The sequence below is a fragment of the Pagrus major genome, chromosome 6, assembly GCF_040436345.1.
Source record: "Pagrus major chromosome 6, Pma_NU_1.0".
In the NCBI taxonomy this organism is placed as follows: Eukaryota; Metazoa; Chordata; class Actinopteri; order Spariformes; family Sparidae; genus Pagrus; species Pagrus major.
The window spans coordinates 15261320-15284241 of NC_133220.1; the positions used below are offsets into that span (position 1 = coordinate 15261320).

Consider the following 22922-nt stretch of genomic DNA (forward strand, 5'->3'; position numbering starts at 1 on the left):
GTGACCCTGGAGACACTACTATAGGGGGAGCTACCACAGAAGCAGTTATGAGTATTTTGGCAGGTGTTCATGTCTATTTGTCTGTCTGTGGACAGATTTTTTCAGCGCGATAGCATCAAAACTCTGTAAGATGCAGTCAGGAGACATTTCAAAATGAAGGCTGAGTTCAAAGATAGGTGTGGTCCGACCCACAAGTACTGAGTACTCATGTAATAATGTAGTAATGACCACTGAGCAGTCAAGGGTCAGAATGTGAACACGTTGACGGGCGTTGGGGCTGGTGAGATCTCATCACAAGATGGTCTCTGCATTATTTCTGTTGTGATTTTCAGCTGTAACTGTGTAACGTTTAAAGATTTAAACAGTAGTACGACCAATCTTATTTATGTGATGTGTATGGAGCCAGAACAATGACATTGATTAATGGCATCGAAAACTGAAATTTGTCATTGAAAACGAAATCTAAACTAACAAAGGAAACATTGGCATTGAAACATTAGTATTAGAAAAAGTTGTATTGGCACTGAAACAAATATTTGGCACTGAAAATAATGACAGAAAAAACAGACATTCATCATTTCATTTTACTTTGATATCTTTTTGGATTTTGATGTGTTTTTCAATGACAATGTTCAGATTTGCCCTTCACCCTTGTCTTTTTTCAGTGACAGGATTATTACGATGTCTGTATTTTTTCAGTGTCACTGGTTTTCAGTGTCAACTTTCTGTCACTGTTTTGGCATGGAGAGGAGGAGTCTGATGGGAGGGGCAAGAAGAGTGTGATTTGCATATCTGCATACTAATGAGGAAATCTCTCTTACAAAGATACCATATGAACCATACTATAACGAAACCTTGACGATACAGCCTCACCATGAGGTTGAGTCAGTAGCTGTTGAAGACCTTCACAGATGTCAAGGTAGTGAAAGCTTGACAACAGCTACTGCATGGACCTTGTGGGGGGCTGTTTACTTAACCGCTGTTTCCAAAGTCTAAAAGAACTTAGAAACTTAAACTCAGATATTTAAACCGGGAACAACCCTTTGTGGCCTTTGGCATATTCAGAAACAAAAAAAGTGTGGCAAAGTTGTGCCCAATACCAAGTGAGCGAGTGTCACTTTATGTGAAGGGGAGCTGTTTGTTCCTGAAGAACACATTTTGTGCCAGAGGAAAAATAACTCTTACGACTAATTCTCTTACTCTGTTTGGATTATGGATGACTCATTTCCCCTCGTCTGTACACATAATATTTGTCTTGTGAATTTTTAGTCAACAACTCGGATGCACTTGCTCACTAAATTTCCATCGCATGTCAATTGTAGTTCGAGATGAAAAAACTACAAACAGAGAAAGAGAGAGTAAAAGAGTGAGGCAGAAAATAGGAAGAAGAATGGGACTGTCTTCCTAAATAAATGCACCGACGATAATCACTTCCACTTAGCATATATGCAGACAAAGAAAAATGCACCATTCCTCGGTCGCTTCTTTGGCGAGTCTTCAAACATCATTAAAATTTGTTACGACCGTCCGTCAGTGCGCTGCTAAACGGGTATATTTCTACAAATACAAAAAGGAAAACAGACACAGCAAATGTGTTTTTTCTTTCTCCATCCATTTCCCCCTCCTTTTCAAACATTACTGTAATGAATTGGCATGAATGACAAGAAGGCAGTGTAGTGAGAAGCCTTTTCCTTGTCTCCATTAGCAGGTCCTGTGTTTCCAGAGAGGCATCAAAGGGAGAGGAGCAGGAGAACGCAGGGGGGAGGCAGGCTGTAAGCTTCAAGCTGCACACAGAGATAAAGACCAGACATATCTGAGTGTGTGTGTGTGTGTGTGTGTGTGTGTGTGTGTGTGTGTGTGTGTGTGTGTGTGTGTGTGTGTGTGTGTGAGGGATTAGGCTGACTTTTACTGGCTCGGCTCCATTGTGACAGCAGCTCCTAAGAAGCTGCACACTGCCACATGATGGACAGGGCTTGGAATTGCACAGATAATGTCTCTCTCTCTCTCTCTCTCTCTCTCTCTCTCTCTCTCTCCCTCGCTCACTCACTCACTGTGTAGTGTCTGTGTGATAATGTCTCGTAGCCCCAGGACGCTCGAGCTTTACAAATTTGTGTGACTGGAAAAACATGCAGTATGGGCCCTGAAGGTCAATGGCTCTTGAAACTGTGCAATTATATACATTTGGTTCTGTATCTCTGTGAGTGCTTTAGAAAGAAAGTGTGTAAAGGCCGTGACACGCCTAACTGACAAAGAACGAGCTGCAACAAGGCTTGTGTCACATCACATCTCCGGTGACTTGGCCAAAAAGCTGCACTTAACTACACCGCAAAGACTACAGCCGACAGCCATCTAGCTTGTACAATCTGCACCTCCGAGAAAGGAAATACATCCCTGCTGAGATATAAAACGTCTTTATGATTAAGCAGCACACAAGTCTTGCTAATATAGCTGCCTCTAATTGGGAATATGTCTGATAAAAAGTAGCAAACAGCACAGGCAATGAGGCGGATGAAAAAAATAAAGAGAAATGGTATTCATACACTGAAAAGGCTGCCATACAAGGTGCCGACCTGCTCATCAGGAACAATTTGGGGTTCAGTATCTTGCTCAAGGATACTTCGATGTGCAACCGAGGAACCGAACCAGCAACCTTCAGATCACTGATCGACCCGCTCTACTCCCTAAAGCTACAGCCACCCCCAACAAATGGAGAAATCGCGCTACATGTGTGAAATCATGGATACTACAGCGACATATACAGTACAGCTCTGTATTTTAAAGATATTTTTAAGGAGACCTCGGGACAATTTCCAGCTGTGTTTGTGGTGACAAAACCAGGTATATTAAGCCAAAACATGTCTCAAACATCTTTTCCTAAATCTAACCACGTGGTTTTTGGGCCTAAACCTAACTAGAGCATAAGCACAGCATTGTCACAACATAAAATAGAAAATTGAACCTAAAGAAACTCGCAAAGAAGCTGCAACATAAAGAATCCAAGATTCCTTATTTTGCAGGAACAATCATTGCCAACATGACTTGTGGCAATCGGGTTGCTTTGGTCACAACAGTCTAAGTTGCCTTAAGTGATGTCACTTGAGTCATTGGTTGGGTCAGAGGACTACAAATTAAAAAAGTTAATATAATGTGAAGGTGTGGAGTTAGAAAGAAGTCAGATTACCAGACCTCTGTAGCCCGCTCCTCGTCTCTGCTTGAGGCTCAAGGCTAAAAGCCACATTAGGTGCTGCTAGCATATCGCACCTGAATATCCTGAAGTGAATTCTCAGCAGTCAAGTTGCTTTGTGGGTAATGAAGACTCCATGCTTGGAATAAAGATAATAATATTTCTTGTTCTGCTGTTTGCGTGTGATCCTTTTGATCAAACTGTCCAGCAATTTTATGGTGCAATTTCTGAAATAGTCTTTTAAATTTATGTGGAAAAATAGTGACGAAAAGATAGACAAGAGACAGAAGTAGACGGAGACGGAGATTTACAGGGAGGAATAAAAAAAGAGGTAGAGAGAGGTTTGAGACAGTTTGAGTTGGGAAATGAGAGAAACAAAACAAACAAAAGATGAAAATTTTGAGGTCTGAAAGTAAAACTAGCCTAAATAAAGCCCCCTCTTCCTATTCTCTTCTTCCTCTCTTAGCACAACTGAATTAGACATCACTGCACAACGTGCTTTAGGAGTTTTCTTCTGTGCTTTAGTTGGAATGACATAAGCTTGTTTCACCGGTCAGAGTTTTTAATGTTTGACTAAAAACCCTCTGCTAAATCCTGCCACGCCTGACCCTCCTCATTACCTTCTTCGCTAAATGAAATCAGCAGTGGCACAACGCTGTAATAATTCTGCAGTGTAACTGAACAGCTGCCAGAAGGACTGTTTGCTGATCCGTCTTCACCTTTATTCCACTTACAGTACTTATCCCTAATAAAGTGGCAGATTTTCTTAATCTATCAGGTTGAAGAGGTTACCAGTAAACAAATATATTGTTTGTTGAAAGGTAATATGTCATCAAAAGTCCAAGTGCCAAGGTTTGTAGATTCATCTTTATACAAAATGCTGTTCTGTAGTCAGTTTGCTCACATTTAATGTGAAGAGATTCTGTAATATTGAGGGAAATACAGATTTTATACAGATTGTCATTTTCGTACTCAAATTTACCATGATTCAAAACCAACCCTCAGTGATCAGGGACATTCAATTTCACAGTCCTCAATCTGATCAATCAAAAACGATTCCCCCTCTTCATGGCAAACCTCACTGCAGGCCTTATCTGTAATGTATAGTTCACCTGCTATCGTGTCCATGGATAAACTTAAACAAACCTGCCTTGAAAATAATGTTGTAGCCCAGTCGCCAGGATAAAATGTTGGCAGTTAAGTTCCTGCAAACCACTGATATGTCCGTGTGTCATAGGCTACATACCATATTGGCATTTCTACGACATCTGTCGCATCATAGTCACATTACATGTTTATAACCTGACTGTCATATCCGGAGGTGGAGGAGGTGGTGGTGGCCTTATGGAGTGACAGTTGAGTAGGCTGCCAAGTCAGTGACAGCAGTTCGAGACTGCGTTTCAACATATATAAGTGTGACACCGCTGGATATTTTCTGATAAGGGACCACAGTTTTTTAACATTTGTAAGCGTAAAACCGCTGGATATTTTTCAGGAGAGCTCAGGAGAATTCTCCAACCTTGTTTGTGAGGCCAAAACTTTTTTTTTTTTAAATTTTTTTTTTTTTAGTGACTAAAATGTGATCTTTTCTTAACCCTAACCAAGTTTTGTTTTGTGCCTAAACCTAACCAGGCCATAAGCACAGCATAAAATAGAAAATTCAACCTAAAGGAAAGTTGCAAAATAAAGAAATGTACAGTTTAATACGTCTATGGTTTGCAAAAACAGAAGTGCCAGCTTTTCTCTCATTCTCGTAATGGGTTGAATGCTGAAACTGCAAAATGATTTTTCCAAATCACTACTTCTGTTTCCATTACAAACTCTTACACTGTAACTTGTGCTTTCTGTATTTCATTAAAGAGTTGATCCCAAATATGAAAAAATACACAAAAATGCATCTTGTTGTTTCATGCATTGCATTGCATGTTCAGGAATTCTCTCGTATACTCGATAATCTGTTAAACATCTACAGACAAAATGAAACAGTTGAATTGTTGAATCTCTTGAAATGTTCCAAAAAGCCCACTTTGTAAACTCTCTGTTTTGTAAGTGGAAGTGTTACCAAAATTATTCGTAACATATGGAGCATTTTCATGCAGTTGCAAGTTTGATGCCAGTAGAAAAACCATTAACTCTCTTATCTCTCTCAGTGTCATGTCGCTGTATCACCGTGTCACCATGCTTCAGCGCCAGAGGCTCATCATATATGGCTTTAGCAGTGGTGTTTGACATGCAGCGTACTGCTGAGCTCTGAACTGCAGACTTTTCGCTTGAAAACACATTTCAGGCTGCCAGCAGTTGCGTGACAGCGAACGAGAGTTGGAGGGGCCATCAGCACCAACAAATCAAGGAGTCGTTGCGCATTTGATGTGTACATGCGTGCACAACAGCAAAAATAACGGAATAATGCAACATCTAACCCAGAGATGATTGTGTTGGGTTATTTTTGCAGCAAACGAGGACTCAACTTCAGAATCTGTTGTTGTGAAATGTGAAATGCAAAGAAGGCTTGATGATAATGAAACTAATCTTTGTTTGGTTGGTTTTTTTTTCATCTTTTTGCTATTGATCAAAGATTATGATTTTTTTTCCAACAACCATTTTTATGTAAACTTTCAAGGTATTTTTTTTTACGATAAAGTTAATGACTTTTTCTTGTTATTGTAGGAGCCTATATTGTTTGTTAACCTGGGGCATAAAGTCAGAAACATCCCTGGGGACACTTATAGCTGTCCTGTCCAATAAAACACCAAAGCAAATATACCAAATCCCTGAAGGACATTTCGAGTATTTTTATAACTCCCCAGCACCCGCTCTGCAGTTTGATAATGTTCAACTCAAGAATTAAGAATGCCATTTCATTTTAATTATTTTAGTAATTATTTCATTTTATTATTATGGGATCCAGCTGCATTTCATCTTACTTTTACCTTTTAAAAAATGTGGTGAGCATCTCAAAACATGAAACAAGCATGCCTCTCTATCTGCAGATATGTTTGTGAATGCTTCGTTTGTATTCCTTGTATGTGTGTGGCTGTGGACCGTTGTGTGTGAGCTATTAAAGGCCAGAAACTGTTAATGGGGCCTGCAGGATCTCGCTGTGTGCACCCATGGGTATGTGTCGTAGGTGCACGTGTGAGTGTGTGTACAATGCATGACTGTGTGTAACAATAAGGGTGCATGTTTGCCTCGTGTGTGTGTGTGTGTGTGTGTGTGTGTGTGTGTGTGCATGCATGTGAATGAGAGTGCAAGGCTTTTGTCTGTGTCCAGTGCACTGCATTATTCTTCATTAGAAACAGATGAGTGAGTCTGTCTATTCCAGGACTGCCCCTGGGTTCAAGTCAATCCACCACCCAGGCACCCACACACAGGCAGACACACATGCAAAGAATGCACACACGTACACACACATGCACTCATACGCACATTCACATTATGCACAGTGTCTGTCTTAGACAGCGAGAACTGAGTCAGATGCTCAGTGGAAATTAGCTTTGTGGAGCTGTAGCTCAGCCAACGTAGCAGATTCATGTCTGTAAATGAATACCGACAGATCGTGAGGTGCACCGACGTTTCAGTGAACTCCTTTTACATCCTTTTGTTTTCTTTGATAATTATTTACCTTTAAGATCCTCCATCACATTTGGTCTTTTAATTAATCCTTAAAGGGCGCTATGTTGTTTTGGAGAAGAAATTCAAACTCAGAATTTTAACATTTGCAATATCAATGGGGTAATAATACAAACTCAGAAATATTCATTTTATCCATAACTGAATAAACAAGCTCTTCTCAGAGGAAAATAAAGTCCCCAAAACACTGTTTGAAGCTAGAAAGGTGGCAGGGTCCGCCACATATAAACAAAGAAAAGACGTATGAAATTGTGTTGTCCTTTAAGGTCAGTTTGTTATTCAGTTTATTCAGTCATGAAAACGAAGAGAGTCTGTTTATCTAGTTCATTTAGGCATAAAGAATATCAGTCAATGAAGATCTTTCTCCTCTGATTAAAATTTCCTTCACAAAACTACAGAGTGCACCTTTAATGACAAACAGTATTATAGAAACGCTTCTGGCAAAAACACACGAGAGGCGAATGCAATCTGTAAACTTTTGCAATTACTTTTGCATTTATTTACAATTCAGAGTATCACACACATATATATCACTTATGCGGGAGCTCATGTGATGAAATACCTTAAGTCCCCAGTCAGCCACTTCTCAATCAGACCAAGTTTTCCTGAGGTGCGACTGGAGGAATATAAATTGAATTTCAGGATGGATAGACTTGCGTGATGAGCCTCTCTGCTATCTATCACGCGGATTTGACTGAATATTGCCTTCCTCCACGTTGCCGGCTATTTGCTGGGATGGAATTATCCAATATGCCAACACCTCACTATTTCTGCTTAGTCAGGATGGATTAAGCTTGTGGTTTGTTTGGCATTTCCCCCCCCAACATTGACCTTTTTTTCTGCAATTGTAAAAGTTAATTGCCAGCTCATCAGTGTTCAGCACAACATCTTAAAGCAGGATAGGAGGAAATGAGACTGCACGTGTCTGTAATTCTTCAGAAATGTATAGAATTATTTTGATTATTTATGTCATCTTGAAGAAAATATACATCGTATATCAACAAAAGACTGTGAAATGTCATCACAGTCAGTTGACAATACATCCAGCTGTGTGCATTCACAATAGGATTCATCTGACATTTGCCTCTGCTTCATTGTTCAATTAGCCCCACTGTCGAGAGAAAGACAGTAAGACAGAAACAAAAAAGAGGCAGAGAAACTGTATGGAGAGAGCAGATTACATAAGTCCTTCACCTCACATGCCTGACTATGTGACTGCAAAACGCCCAAGAGACTGAGGGATGGAGGAAGGCAGCGAGAGGAGAGGAGGTGGGGGAAGCGGAGTAAATTGGAGAAAATTAAGTGGAAGAGGGGAGAGAAGAGGGATTTGAGAGAGAGAGACGGGGCAAGCGAGAGGGAGAGAGGGAGGCTGATGAGAGGTTTATAAAAAGGGAAAGTGAAGATGATGTAGAGGGCGTATGAAGTGGGCCTCTGTCATTCTAGTTAATGCCAGTCGCCTCGCCTCAACGACGGCAAAAAGACTGCCGCTGAAAAGGGCTCTGATACGCAGCCTGACAAATGCACTTATCAGATGCAGCACGGCTTGGAAAATGCTGACATGACGACAAAATGTTGAAATCAAGTCAACTGGGAGGCAGATTGATGACCTTATTCAAATGATGAAATGTGCCTGAGAACATGTTTTGTAATAATTGTTTTACTCATTTTGATTGATTGATTTTGAAATTGCTGCATTCATCCTCCATGTTTTTAATTAAAAAAACAATTCAAATGATGTGACGAAATATATTCTGCTTTAGAAAAAAAAAAAGCTCACATCCCTTTTATGTTCTGATGTGGTTTCATGTTGAAGATAAATGTGTCATCAAAGTAACATGACTAAGTGCTGAAATTACATGTTAACGCAGTTCTCATTTAAAGAGATTTGGTGCAGCTACACAGAGACTGTTACAAATCCAAATCAGCGAAGCTGCTGAGGATTAAGTGTCTTGCTCAAGGACACTTCAGAAGGACGGATGCTTTTTTCCCCCCCTCTAGTTGAAAGGCAAGCTCCCTGCTGACTAATCCACTCTAGCGGTGGAATCTCAAGTACTGCACAAAAATACACATTTGACGTATTTGTACTTTATGGGAGCATTTCCATTTCACATCACTTTATACTCATGCAGAGGTAAATATTTGACTTTTTATTACGCTGTAAATATTTTACAACTACATACAAAACATATGAAAAGCTTGCAATATATGATGCATTATTATAGATTAAAGGTGTAATGTGTCAGAAATGGCTGGAATTTAAAGGTAGCTTCAGAACTATAGAGCGAAGCATAACAGCTGCTCACTTTACTCTTTGCAGCTATCTTTGGATGCAGGGGCTGACCGCCATTAGCAAGTAGCTCAGTTATCCATGGAGCTAAGTGGCCCTATTAGCTGAGGACAAGCTTGTCTTTGTTAGGTGTCAGGCAAAAGAGTAAAACCTGAATTTAGATGATATATGGATGTTTCTTTCTGTTTAGTAAGGAAAATAAAAGTAAAAAATATTTTCTTTCTTAATATGTTGTGGGTTTATTTAGTTTACTTATTAGGCTAAGTAGTGAACTCACTGCTTTGCATCTCCCATCGGAAAGAGCAGGGGCTATCAGACTATTGCCTTTCGAGGTACAGAGTGGTATTAGGAGATAGCTGGTTAGCATGTAACTTCAGTGGACATCTCTGCAACATAGCTCATAGATGTCTTTGACATATGTTAATAACTGTTTGAGAGATTAACGGTTTGGATGTTTGGACTACTGGCTGGGACAGACAAGGCAATTTGATGATGTCACTTTGTGCTCTGGGGTATTGTGACATCATTTCTCACAATTTTCGGGTGTTTTGCTAACATAACAGTTGAGGAATTTATTGAGATAATAAACAACAGCTTAATCCATATTGAAAAAGAAGTTTCAGCCCTATGTGAGATTGTTACAAAAACAGCTCCAGAAAAATGCTGTTCTAATGATAATGCATGATCGTATTACAGTTACAGCCGATTTGGCGCCCCCCACAGTTCCTGAGTGCAACACCACAATCGTAACAGTCTGTTAGACATAATGTAGGTGCTAACTACAAACAAAACTTGAAGTAAACATGTATGTAACGCTGTGATCCTACCCTCTCCTACCCTCTCACTCTTCACAATGATGTTGAAGCTGTTATTTTAAGGTTACATAATGTTGCTTTAAGTACCATTTTCTCAATGCAGGACTTTTACATGTAAATGAGTACTTTCATACATACAGTATCCTCATCCATCACTGTCTCACTCTGCTGTTTCAATATTATTAGGTTTGGAGGCACACTGCCTGAAACCACCTGACAAAATGACATGCATTCTGTAATTTTGATGATATCAAGAGTCTCAGAAATAAGAACATCTTAAACAAAGTGAACTGGACAGGCAGGAAGTGGCTGCAGTGAAAGAAGTAAGGAGGTGTTGAAATTGGCAAGAGAAAAGAGAGAAGAGGGAGAGAGAGATGCCTGGAGGGGAGAACATATGAGGAGGAGTAAAGGATGGGGAACAGGGGGAACGAGCAGTCATAGGAGGATGGGAGAAATGAAGGTCAGCTCCTCTTCCTGCAGTATATATTGTAAAATGAAGAGGATAAAACACTGATTAGCAGCCTGGAATGAACTACTGTCATTAAGGTTCATCTTTCTGACTACTTTAAAGACTTAACTATTGAAGGGTTTGTTTACAGAGGCTGAACTGAAAGGTTACAAAGTCAACTCCCACATGTGAAGGGAGATTAGCCAGAGATCTTCACCTCAAGTGCGATTGATGGTAGAGATAATCTGACTGGACTCGAGTTCACAAAGGATTTAGAAAAGATTATAATGATTCAAAGTACAAACAGGAGCTCTGATTTGTTTTGTGAGCTTGTTAATGCCCAACATATCACCACATAAAAGGTGATCACTCCTTTGCCAGGCCTCTTTTATGGAATATTTCAGCATGTGCAGGAGTGACCAGTAGATGTCACCATTGGCCTGCAAAACATAGACATGGTTGTATGATTTTTCAAGTGTTGCTATGGCAAGGGAGCACAAAAGAGACATGTAATATTGCTTTTTGTGCGAGCAGTAAATGATTAAGGTCAAAGAAAGCCAAAGATTTTTAGTTTAGTTTCAAATAATAAATGGAACTCAGCAGCATAAATAATACACTTGACGTCTATGACCAATGATTGACTTCCATTAGAAGCATCTGGCTTAATTCGGTAGATAGGATCACGCCACGCAACAATGCGCTGTAACTGGCCTGTTTCTTTCCCTACACTCTGTAATTATGGGCTATTATGGACTCCCATAGTACAGATTCACCCTAATGAAATTAGGGAGACCTCTGTGCTCATTCACACGCACAAGACCGTGTACACACATTCTCACGTTGACTGCGCAGACACTACAAACAGGTGCACGCACACAAAAGAAATCAGATTACTCACACACAGCTGTGCAGCAGGGATAGGAAACAAATCTTGTCACCGCTGCGCATCCATATCCCAGTCTGCCAGTTTAAATCTTCGTTTATGTACAGTTTGGATCATGGTGATGACATCTTACACTGATTTTGTTTGAATTATAGAATGTAGATATTGATCAGTCCATATCAGTTTCCTGGTGGCTCATGTGTCCCACAGCTACCCTGCTCATGTCCCTCTCCCCATATGAAACTAACATCATTATCCAGAGGAGGCAAACTAAGCATTCACACTTTTTATAAACAATGGCTGCCTTCCTGTTTTCATGAAACTATACTCGACTACCTTGACAGTATTTGTTAAAAAAGGGATTTTCCCCAAGGGCGCCAGGAGTTCAATATCTGGAGATCTTGAGGTCACTTCTGTCACAATCTTCAGTTTAGGTTACAATTTCCTCCTTGTCTTATCTTCTCCTCAATCCACACACACAAACACAAACACACACACACACACACACACACACACACACACACACACACACACACACACACACCCCTGGTCCCTTTCTTCAAACCCTCTTCCCTCTTTTCATCTCATCCTTCTTTTCTCCATCTCACTACACCATCCCTCCCTCCCTCTCTCCCTTCCTCCTTTTCTTCCTTCCTTCCTTCCGCCCTTTCTTTATTTTCATCACCTCTTCACCCTGCAGCTTTTCCTGTAGGGGAGAGAAGGCATGGTAGCGACACAGATATAATGATTTTGTAAGTGCATCCACCGTTTTGCACAACGAGACTGAAATAAACATCAAGATTAATTCTAACGACTCCCCTGCTTGAAAAGGAACAGGTGTAACACGAAATACCTTATGACACGTGTTTCAAGTTAGTCTTCACCAGGCATCTTTCAACTGTGACTGTCTGTCAAATAACAGCTAAGTTTCCATCTTGCATAGCCAATGCAGCTGTCTAACCTGGATGTGTAACAGTTCACAATTCATGCACACTTTATACATGTGACCCAGAGCCTCTTTCAACTGTCCAAGTCTGCAGCTGTCTGACGGCAGACTCACAGCTGTCTCTATTGTGTAGGTGACACGTTGCATGCGCCACATACACATACCTAGAAAAGGTGTTATTCCGAATGATTTTGAACTTTTCTCAAACTGAAGTTGGGCAGAGTGAAGTCAGGGGTTTGCTATGGTCACCAAACACCCAAACAGATGCAACGAAACAAACAGGAGATTGAGGACGCTCGCACAGTCCGTAAGGGGAGACTGAAAACATCTAAAACATCTGATGTTTATGATGTTAAGATAATACCTTTTTTTTCTTTCAGGGATAATGCACATGGATCAACATTACTGTAAATGAGCCAGTGTTAGCCAAAAGGCAAATTTTCAGACGCTAAATTAGCGATTAAAATGATGAAACAAAGCGACACAAGATGTAATAACAGAGCAGGAAACAGGAAATAAAACTTAGAGTAAGGCAAACAACATGCAAATTAAGCCATGTAAAATAATGTTACACAGACAGTCAGCGCAACCAGCTGAAACACAGCATCATATAATCACATCGCTTTATTCAAGACATTGGTAAATAATAAATTGAGCTTGGAAATTTGACCTTCGAGAATGATATGCCTGACTGAAATGTTCATGTTAATTTGAAAATAATTACTACCTTTTGCTGCATATAAGGGTTACTTAACAAATATCAGTTTAAACAATTTGATTAAAGTTGATTGTTTTGTGACTGCATTGACAGAAATATAAAACATACCAGTAGGGTAACACTTTACAATAGGAGTACATTATTTAACAACATTTCATATAGCAGTAAGCATTAACTTCCAGTTAATGAATCCAATAATACGAATGAATTAACTTTATTAAGAGTTTACATGCTATTCAAAGTATATCAGTATATGGTTGATAAAGCTGTGAATTAACGTAGTCATGAAGTTCACAGCCAAGCCGTTTCATGAAAACAAAACTGTTCCATATGTGTTTATTTGAAGGTAATTATTATCCACTTACTTGTCCATTCACAACTTTTGGCCTATTTTTGGTAAAAGTTATGATCACTGGACAGAGGGAGTGCATCCTTTTCCACAGAGACCACCATGTTGCACTACCATGTTTCTACAGTAGCCCAGAACAAGCTAAACACTGGCTCAAGAGAGAGGCTTTTTTCATTTTCTGCCTTGTGGAGGATGAGACGAGGAGTGTTCAGTTGGCTGCAATCTGCAACCACACCACTAGGTGCCACTAAATCCTAGATACTCGACCTTTAAGTTACACTTTGTAAATGCATCAGAGTTATGAAACAGCATTACTTAACCGTAATTAAACATTTATTAATGGTCTTAATTAATTGTTAGTTAATGCTTATTACTCAGTAACTAATATGAATTAATGCACCCTTATTGTATGGTGTTACCCAAACCAGAAGTATTCATATCATCAGATCTCATGTTCTCACTGGGATATAGGGGGACCACTGAGCTAGTGAATATTTTGAGAACATTTGTACCATATGTATTCTGTGTTTCTAATTCAAATTTGCCTCATCAGACAAAGCTCATCAAAACCGGTCACTTGTTATCTCAAGATAACAGAAAAATGAAGTCTGACTGAGATTATGACACAACTGCCGTCAGCTTCCTTCCTGCGCTGCATCATTTGATTTCCACGTTTTTCTTGCCCATTTCAACGACCTGATTTTTTTTTCCACCAAGGCATCAAAATTTCCAAATAGTTGAGAGGTTATTAAGACAGCTAGATGAGTAATGTCGTACATATTCTGACAATGACCAAACTCCTTTAATGGTAAAAGATTCATGTATTTAATGTAAATCTTTATCTATGATAGTCATTCTTGTAGAAATACATTATGTATGTAACATACTCACTGACTTAGTGTAGCCATTGAATGTTAGTGTGAGACTTTTCACGTATATGAGGTTAGTTTCATGTTCAGAACTATACAAATTATCTTTGTATGAACCTCAGGCACTACTGCAGAGGTTAGTTTAGATATCTCAAAAACTGTGGAGAAAATCCAGTCGACCTATACACACTCCCACGAGGGCAACATCTAATGGCTTTAGTGTCTCTGTGACCTTTCTTGTAATAACATCATTTGGCCAAAGTTTTTATTTTCCAATGTCTGTGTTTCCTGACCTTTTGCTTGCATACAGACCAAACTTTGTACCACAGTTCACACTCCCAGCTTGAAGAAATGTCACCCTTTACTCCACTATCAGGCTTAACTTACAGTTTCTAACTGTGTATCTCCAGATACAGTTTCATCAATCCTAAATGTTTCCTGTCTATGTAATGCTTGCGACAGAAAGAAACTACTTGAGTTTTCTGACTCATGAACTTTCACAGACTAATTCTCAGAATCAGCGCATGAGGAAAATCATTAAGAGCCTCGTCACCTCACCGCTGTGAGATGTGCTGGATGTTATCAAACAGGCTTGATATTTTATCAGAGCTTTCCCAATGGGAAACCCGGCGCTGTCGAGAGAGAACACTGTCAGAACAGAAAATCATAATTCATAGTTGGCAAATGTCACGTCATGTTGATTGTGAAAGTGACAGCTAATGCTCAACATTATTAGCTCTCAGTGTTTGAAGGTGTTCATATTGAAACTTGGATTCCTTTTGGTTTGCAGTTGTTATTTATTGGCATTGCATTATAAGGTGTTGCAACTCAAATGAAGCCATTTACAATAGAAGTATTAATTACCTCTGCCAAGGAGGTTATGTTGCCCGTTTGTCGGTTGGTTTGTCAGCAGGATTACACAACACCTACTAAACAGATTTCCACGAAATTTAGATGGCAGATGGGTCTCAGCCCAGAACGGACCCCATTAACTTCTGGTGCGGATTCAGTTAAAGGGACGAATCCATTTTCTCACTTACTTTAAAATTGTGATATAGGGTGCTTTTATACATTTTTGTTTAAGCAACATTATGTAACTTTTTGACATTAAAGTAACAGCTTCAACATCATTTTGATGGTACAGTGTCTCGTAATAGTGTGAATGGTGTCTCTGTCTCAGCCACTATGTAACTTCAGTGAGAGGGTAGGATCACAGCGTTACATAACATTCTTATGATGTAACTAGTTGTGTTTGTAGTCAGCACCTGCATTATGTCTGAAAAACTGTTACAGACCTGGGATTTGTATTTACGACAGTGGTGTCGCACTCAGAAACTGTGGGGGGCGCCAAATCGCACAGAATACCAATTTCTACACAATGTTGCTTTAACTTTGTGAGATAGGGTGGGTTTTCTCAGGGGATAATACATCAATCTTCAAGAAATCAGGTGTATTTAAGTGGCTGGTATCTGTGAGTGAGTACAATTCGCTGTGGAGCTTAAATTATGGTTAAGTAGTTATCGGTGGTTTATTTTTTTTCAGTAAAACAGAGCTTTCAAGTTTGATATTGTATTGGACTTGAATGAATTAAAGGGTACTACTTGACCTTGGCAGAGGTAGGCACTCTCCTGAGTTCCGCTCGAGTTATAATAGGCAAATAGCATGTACTTCTTCTCCTCGATCCTCAGTCTTCAAATAGTTCTTGCAAAGAAACCTGTCGTAAAAAACTACTCGTCCTGATTGTCAGGGACTTTCCTCCATTCCAGGTTGAGTTCTCGCTGTCATTAAAGCCAATGTGGGAAATATCAAACACAAACATTATTGTGTTTTGACAAATGGTGTCAGACTCTCTGACGCTATTGTACACACTCAAAAACAAGTCTGCCCTAAATAAATATTCTTCGGGTCTGGTACAGGTGTAATAAAAACTTGTGGCAATAAAAAAAGATAACACCTAAGCCCTTTACACCCTTCCTCCCACTTTCACTTGCTTGGTGTTGGGTTGACAGTGTTTCTCTGACACATTAAATGAGTATTTTTATTTTTCATAACTGATCTCTCTGTTGCAGGTTGCTTCCTCGGACTCTTCCCAAAGGAAATGCATCTGATTCACACCTCACTAAATATACATTTGTTCTTAACCTGACAACACGTCTGATAGCGTACACTTGGGATAGCAGTCATCTTTATGCTCAACATACACTGGAGCATACACATTGGTGTGGGTGGACAGCTGGTGTATGGCTCACACTTGGAGCGACTGGCTCTTCAGGTGAGGAGATAACATGCAAAAGACGCCTGAAACCAGGATCATCACTCTCTGCTTGATGAGTGATCCTGTTGACAGAACAGCAGCGTGTTTCTGATTGACAACTGCTTGGCACACTGAGTTTCATCATTTTTGCTTGTGTCTTGTGATTGGAGGAATATATGATGTTACCATGGTCCCTTGTTACTGCTGTCCTCATCTACCCTACTAATACTCCATGCAGCTCCCACTCTTACCTCTCTCTCTCTCTGATACAGGGTTTCCATTGACTGATGCAGCTGTACAAGTTAAGAGATTTGCATAGATGTTTTACAATACTGCAAACATTTAAATGTCCAGGTTTCATGGGGTCAGGAGAGGAAGTTACACCCCCTCCTCCTGCTTACAGTATAATCAACTGTGATAAGTGAATCATACAGTGAGTCAGTGTGCGCCACTGCATCAGGTAACCCTTTCCAGTGACGAGGTAATCTTTATGGATCATATAAACTCCAAAGTCTGAACCCAGTGCAGAGCTGTGGTAGAGAGACGGAGAGAGTGAACTGGAGAGAGAGAGAGAGGGAGAGCGAGAGGGAGGGAGGAAGACTTTTTCTTGGTAATTCCAACCTCTGTCCTTCACTCGTTTTCTGACCCGGAATACAGGCTGGAATTAAAACGGACTTCCCTGGTAATTTACGCACAGAGCTGGTAAGTCGGAAACTCTCTCTGGAGAGACGCACTGGTATTATATATTATTTTTAAGCCGTGTTGTTGTCCGACTGAAATGTTGTCAAAGTTTTCATGCGTGAGTCCCCGCAGCGGCTCAACAGGTGGTTCGTAGTGTTTGGCACATTATTGGAGCCATTCTTCGTTTTTTGTTAGAGAGGCTCCCATCAGGTCTAAAACAGGGCAAAAGACTGCACGATTCATCTGTGTTCCCGCTCTTTTGTAATGAAATCAGAGAGGCAGTGGTCATTACTGATAATCACATTGAACCATTAGTGTTGGATAGAGATCCTGACCCTTTATGGTGCGACGCGCAGAAAACGCGCAGCGATTTAGTGTTTTTTTTTTTTTTTTTTTTGCTACTCATCCTTTTTTGTTGTAAATCTTTGTTATTCTTTGCGATTTCGGTGAGTAATAAGGCTATTAAATATTTATGTTGCGCAGGCAGTGAATGTATAAACACAGAGGCTGTAAACAGAGGGAGGAAAAGGTTTACAATCAAACATCTCAGCTCAGATTCCAAGCCAAAGAGCATTAAGGAAGCTGATGACGATTCATCTGAGTGTTTTCAATTAAAGTTTCTTTTGTGAGGCTCCAATGACTCCATGAAGGACAGCAAAGGCTTATACTGTATGTACATGGGTGTTTTCTTTGCCCTTCACACATACATCTTGGTCTAAAATGTGACTTTATCACCAATATGAACCTTTTACTCTTGGCATTATGCTCCTCTCACTGACTCCTGGAAGTCAGTGGAGACTCCACCACACAGCATCCACAGGATACTTTCAGTCTTACTCATGTCATAATTTGGTGGAGGTGAATATATGTAAATATGGAGACTGATGGAAGCAGACAAAATTGAATTTTCCAACATTGCTCCATTTTCATATCAAAACCCCGATGACAGTCAGGATGAGTCAGTTTGTGATGATGCACTGCTGAAAGCCTTTCAGCCCCCACTGCTGTTGTCAATGGATTTTTACTCCCACTTATCTCTAAACACTTGTGAATTTTTTTTCCTTTCTCCTCCAAATTGTGTCATCACTCATGAGTAAGCAGACGCAGATATTCAGACATAGTTAGAGAATGATATAAAGATGTCGACCAGACAACAACGAAAGACACTAGATCAGTGGGAATGAAAATTGACTTTTTCTATAGGAATTCTGCTTAGTTATCAGCAAAAAGTGTTCCCTTCCTCTACGACTGGGCAACATATTGATATTATATCGTTATGATGAGATGAGAGTATATCTTCTCAGATTGATAGATGGATATGGCATAAGTGTTGATTTTTTTTTCCTGGTTTTAAAAGGTGAAATATGTCAGAATTGGCCGCCTCTTGAATTCATACTACCAACAAATAGAGGGCAACATATCACCAGAGTAACTGCTAACTGCTGCTACCTGTATTCTGTTTATACATCCATGACCCTGGCACTGTTAGCTTGTTAGCTCAGTTAGCTGTGCAGCTAGCCGGACAACTGGGGTAGTGTTGGTGTTTACGCCGCTAGCACAAAGGTTTTTGGGCCTGGGGCTAGCTGATTAGCATGCTTACTTCAGTAGATATCTCTGCAACATAGCACATAATGTCAAAACTGTTGTTTCCTCACATCCTGTTGATCATTTGAATGTTTTAAACTAAATTTGTTCATATTGCAACTTTAAAGGCTGGTCTGCTACAGTAAAAAGACTTTAAAAGACCTTTACCCACTTTATATCCACATTTCCTGTACCCATGTTGAATTATATCCACAGTATGGATGATTCTTTATCATTATTGTGTTGATAATTTGTGAAAGCACCAATAGTCCTGCACAAGATGAGTGGAAGGATGAAATGAAACATGCAGACCACTTGCTTGTGGCGCAGGGAATCAAATACTCCCCAAAACTCAATTCCAATGAAAAAGTTTAATTCCAGCAGACATTTTTTTAAACCTCTGCATTGATTTATTCAAACAAGGTCGATGTTTAGGTCACAAAGATGTTTTATAAGTCTTGAGAAAGGCCTTTGTGACCGGAACGTCGACCTCTTTTGAATAAATCAATGCAGAGATAATACAAAGAAATGTGTGCAGGAATTAATATTTTTCATCAGTACCAACTGTCATGCCAACAATATTGTTGCAATATTGATTTTGCTGTATTTGGTACAATTGGAGATTTCAAGATATATATCATGTATATAGCCTAAAAATATTGTCATATTGTTCTAAGGCCATATTGCCCAGCTCTACCCCTCCCCCTATTTGAGTGCTTGCCTGTGCCTTGTTTTCTTTATACTTTATATTTTTATATTTCTCTATATTTTTCATCTTTTATCTTTTCTTTCCACACTGTGGGTCTGAAGGAACAACATTTCGATCCACTGTATGTCCTGTACAAGTGGCAGAATTGACAAATAAATCGTTGACTCTTTGAATCTCGAGTCTTTCGATTTCACATATGTACATGTTACATATAAGTTTGGAAATCCATTTCTTTATGATGCAATGCCAAACCTCACATGTCCATATTCTTAAACCTTTTACAGTTTTATTCTTTCATGTACTCGTTGGCTTTTGCTGTAGATCCCGACATGAGGATTCTGATTCACATGTACGTTGGCATTATTGAATCTATTACTCTGAAACTCCTTGTTTCAATGTTGTGAAGAATTGAGTGGGAGGTGATGTTTGGCAAAAAAACATGCATGATAAGTTAAAAAAAAAAAGGTGTTTTATATTGAGCGTGAAGGTACCAAAAAGGCCATATTACGTATTTGAATTAACACATTAATCACAGAAAGGCACGTCTGCAGAAGATACATAGAGAAACACCCATCTGCCTCCATGGCAACGGTTTATTTTCAGTCCACTCTCTTTAAAATCAATGCCACGAACAGTTGAGACCAGAGCTTTTCCAGCAGCATACATTGATATGTTTTACAATGAGAAGTCTTGCTGTGCTTTGCAGACTCAAAGGTTTGATCAAACATGGTGTAGTAAAGGATTTTTCCCAGACTTAAATTCCATCATAAGCCACCGGCAGCATGTCAGTGTCACCTATCCTCCAATCACGCAGTTTGTCTACTGCTGTGTCGATGATGGGATTTGCCACCCTCCCCTTATGTGAGTGTTAAAGGAAGCCAGCTGGACAGTGAGAAAGAAGGAGCAAAAGAGAGTTTAGCTTATTAATACTGCATATCCAAATCAGAAAAGTAAAAAGAGTAGAGCAAGTGTGGAGCTGTTTTTAAGTTTCTTTATATAGGCATTTTCCACAAAACAAGTTACAAGTCAGTACATTTGTTCTGTACTATAGGATTTTGTACTTCCCTTAGTATTTTCATTTTGTGTTACTTCTGCTCCACTACAATTATCTGACATCTTAACAACTACTAACTTGTTATTTCTCAGATTAAGAGTTTACATACAAACATATAAGTCTATGCAATATATTGTATTTTGAATGCAGTTTTACTTGTAAAGGAATACTTTAGATTAGATGTCTCCTACTTCACTGAAAAGTCCATAGTAGTTGTACAGGTTGTATATCAGACATAGATCAGCACGTCTTAAACGTAAACTCAGATTTCAGGGAAGCACAGAGAAACTCTGCTCCTTCAGCTGGTGATTATGTAAACAGTCTTCTCATTTTAAACTCTGCACATCCATCTTTCTGCACAGTGATTGATGAACATTCAAGTGAAGTAACAGTAACTTATACATTATACATGTTTGAGTGAAGGACGAACGTGTGACTCATTGTAATGTTTTCTTTTTTCTTTATGTTTTCCAGGTGTTAACATTTTGGATTTCATGGATTTGCAAGACAACACAAAGTAACGCCTTTTCCAGTATTTTAAGGACGACCTTTTGACATAAAGGTCATTTTCCACAATGTGACTGGATCTAGAGGTGACCATCTCACCTATCATGATGGATTCTGGTCTGTCTCCTTCCATAGACCCTCCTCCCCTCAACAGCTATGTCAATAACAGCAACAACAGCCTCATCGATGGTGACCCACTTACGAGCAATCACACCCTGACCCTCCATGACCGCGTCCACAACGCCTTTCTGGGTGTCATTCTGGGCCTCCTCTCCCTCCTGACAGTCATAATGAACCTGCTCGTTCTCTACGCCGTGAAGAGAGAGAAGAGCCTCCACACCGTCGGGAACCTCTACATCGTCAGCCTGTCTGTGGCAGATCTCATTGTGGGCACCACGGTCATGCCTCTGAACCTGGTGTATTTGTTAGAGGATGAATGGAAGCTTGGGCGGGCCGTCTGCCAATTCTGGCTTATTATGGACTACGTGGCGAGCACAGCCTCAATTTTCAGCTTGTTTATCCTGTGTTTGGATCGGTACCGCTCCGTCAGACAGCCGCTCAAGTACCTGAAATATCGAACACGGGGAAAAGCGACCGTGATGATTTCTGGAGCCTGGCTGCTGTCCATTATGTGGATTATTCCAATTTTAGGATGGAGGTCTTTCACTCATGTAGACCTTAAACCCGAGGAGGAGAGCAAGTGTGACACAGATTTCCGCTTTGTCACGTGGTTTAAGGTTATTACTGCCGTCTTCAACTTCTATGTACCCTCAATTTTGATGCTGTGGTTTTATACGAACATCTACTTGGCAGTAAGGCAACATCTCAGGGACAGGGAAAGAATCATTCATCCGACAGACTCATTTGCTGAAAATGAGAATGTACAAAATGCTCAATCGCCCGTGAAAAGTGACACTAAATCACCCAAGAGGGAATGTGAGGTTCCACTGAAACTCTCCAAAAAACAACGCCTGTTGGACCAAAACACTCTCGATCAGACGTATTCCCTCGAGGATGCTGATAAATCTAAAACGGCTTCATCCAGATCTCACAGAAAAATCGGTGTAAAGTGCCAGCAGACGTCATTTCTTGCCATCACAACAAAACGACTCCGAATGGCACAAAAGGCCAAAAGGTGCTCCTTGTCCCCTGAGGACAAGCATTCAGACACTGAGACTCCCCTGAGTCAATCGTCGGTGCCACATGATGTCATTTGCCCAGAGGGGCATAACGAGAACAAACTTCAGGCGTCTTTGAATGAATGTCACGTCACGGTGCCAAACTCAGTGAGCGGCGTCTGTGATGTCAGTCAGGTGTCAGATGTACAGAGATTCCCCTCTGTGCTGTACAACAACTACGACCCCAGTCACGCTCTGCCCTGGACTGACGAAGGGGTCGAAGATGCCAAATTGGACCCAGCTAACGCAGTGACCCTCAGACAGACGTGGCAAAGGTTTATCGGCCAATCACGTCAGCGAATACAGAGCCTGAGGATCCATAAAGAGCACAAGGCGGCCAAGCAGTTGGGCTGCATAATTGCTGCTTTCTTGTTGTGCTGGATCCCGTACTTCATTGTTTTCATGGTCATGGCGGTCTGCAAAGAGTGCGTGCACCATGACCTTCACATGTTTACCATATGGCTCGGTTACATGAACTCCACTCTCAACCCTTTTATATACCCGCTCTGCAACGGCAACTTTAAACGAGTCTTCAAAAACATTCTTAACATTAATTTGTGACAAGAAGAGAACAAAATCTTAGATGTTTAAATGCTGCTGGTGTTCACAGAAAAGGAGGAGAAGACTTTTGCATGAATTACGTCTTATACACCTTTGCATAGGTGAGCTCTTTAAGTGTAGATTAAACTGTAAATGTATTTTGAGTGTCAGTTTTTTATGTTTGTTATTTTTATAACCTACTGCCCTCTGATTGAGATTGAGCAGCAGTTGAGGTTCATGTCTGACTTTAATGTTATTTATTTTGTCTCTGTCATGCTAGTGATAA

The 22922-nt window shown here is 40.1% G+C and overlaps 1 protein-coding gene across 1 annotated transcript; it reads left to right on the plus strand.

Moving 5' to 3' along the window:
* The first annotated feature begins 20986 nt into the window (after positions 1–20986).
* Positions 20987–22657, plus strand: hrh1 (histamine receptor H1). The gene is given in 1 exon segment (XM_073467490.1): positions 20987–22657. A coding segment is annotated over 1 exon segment (1671 nt).
* Positions 22658–22922: the final 265 nt, after the last annotated feature.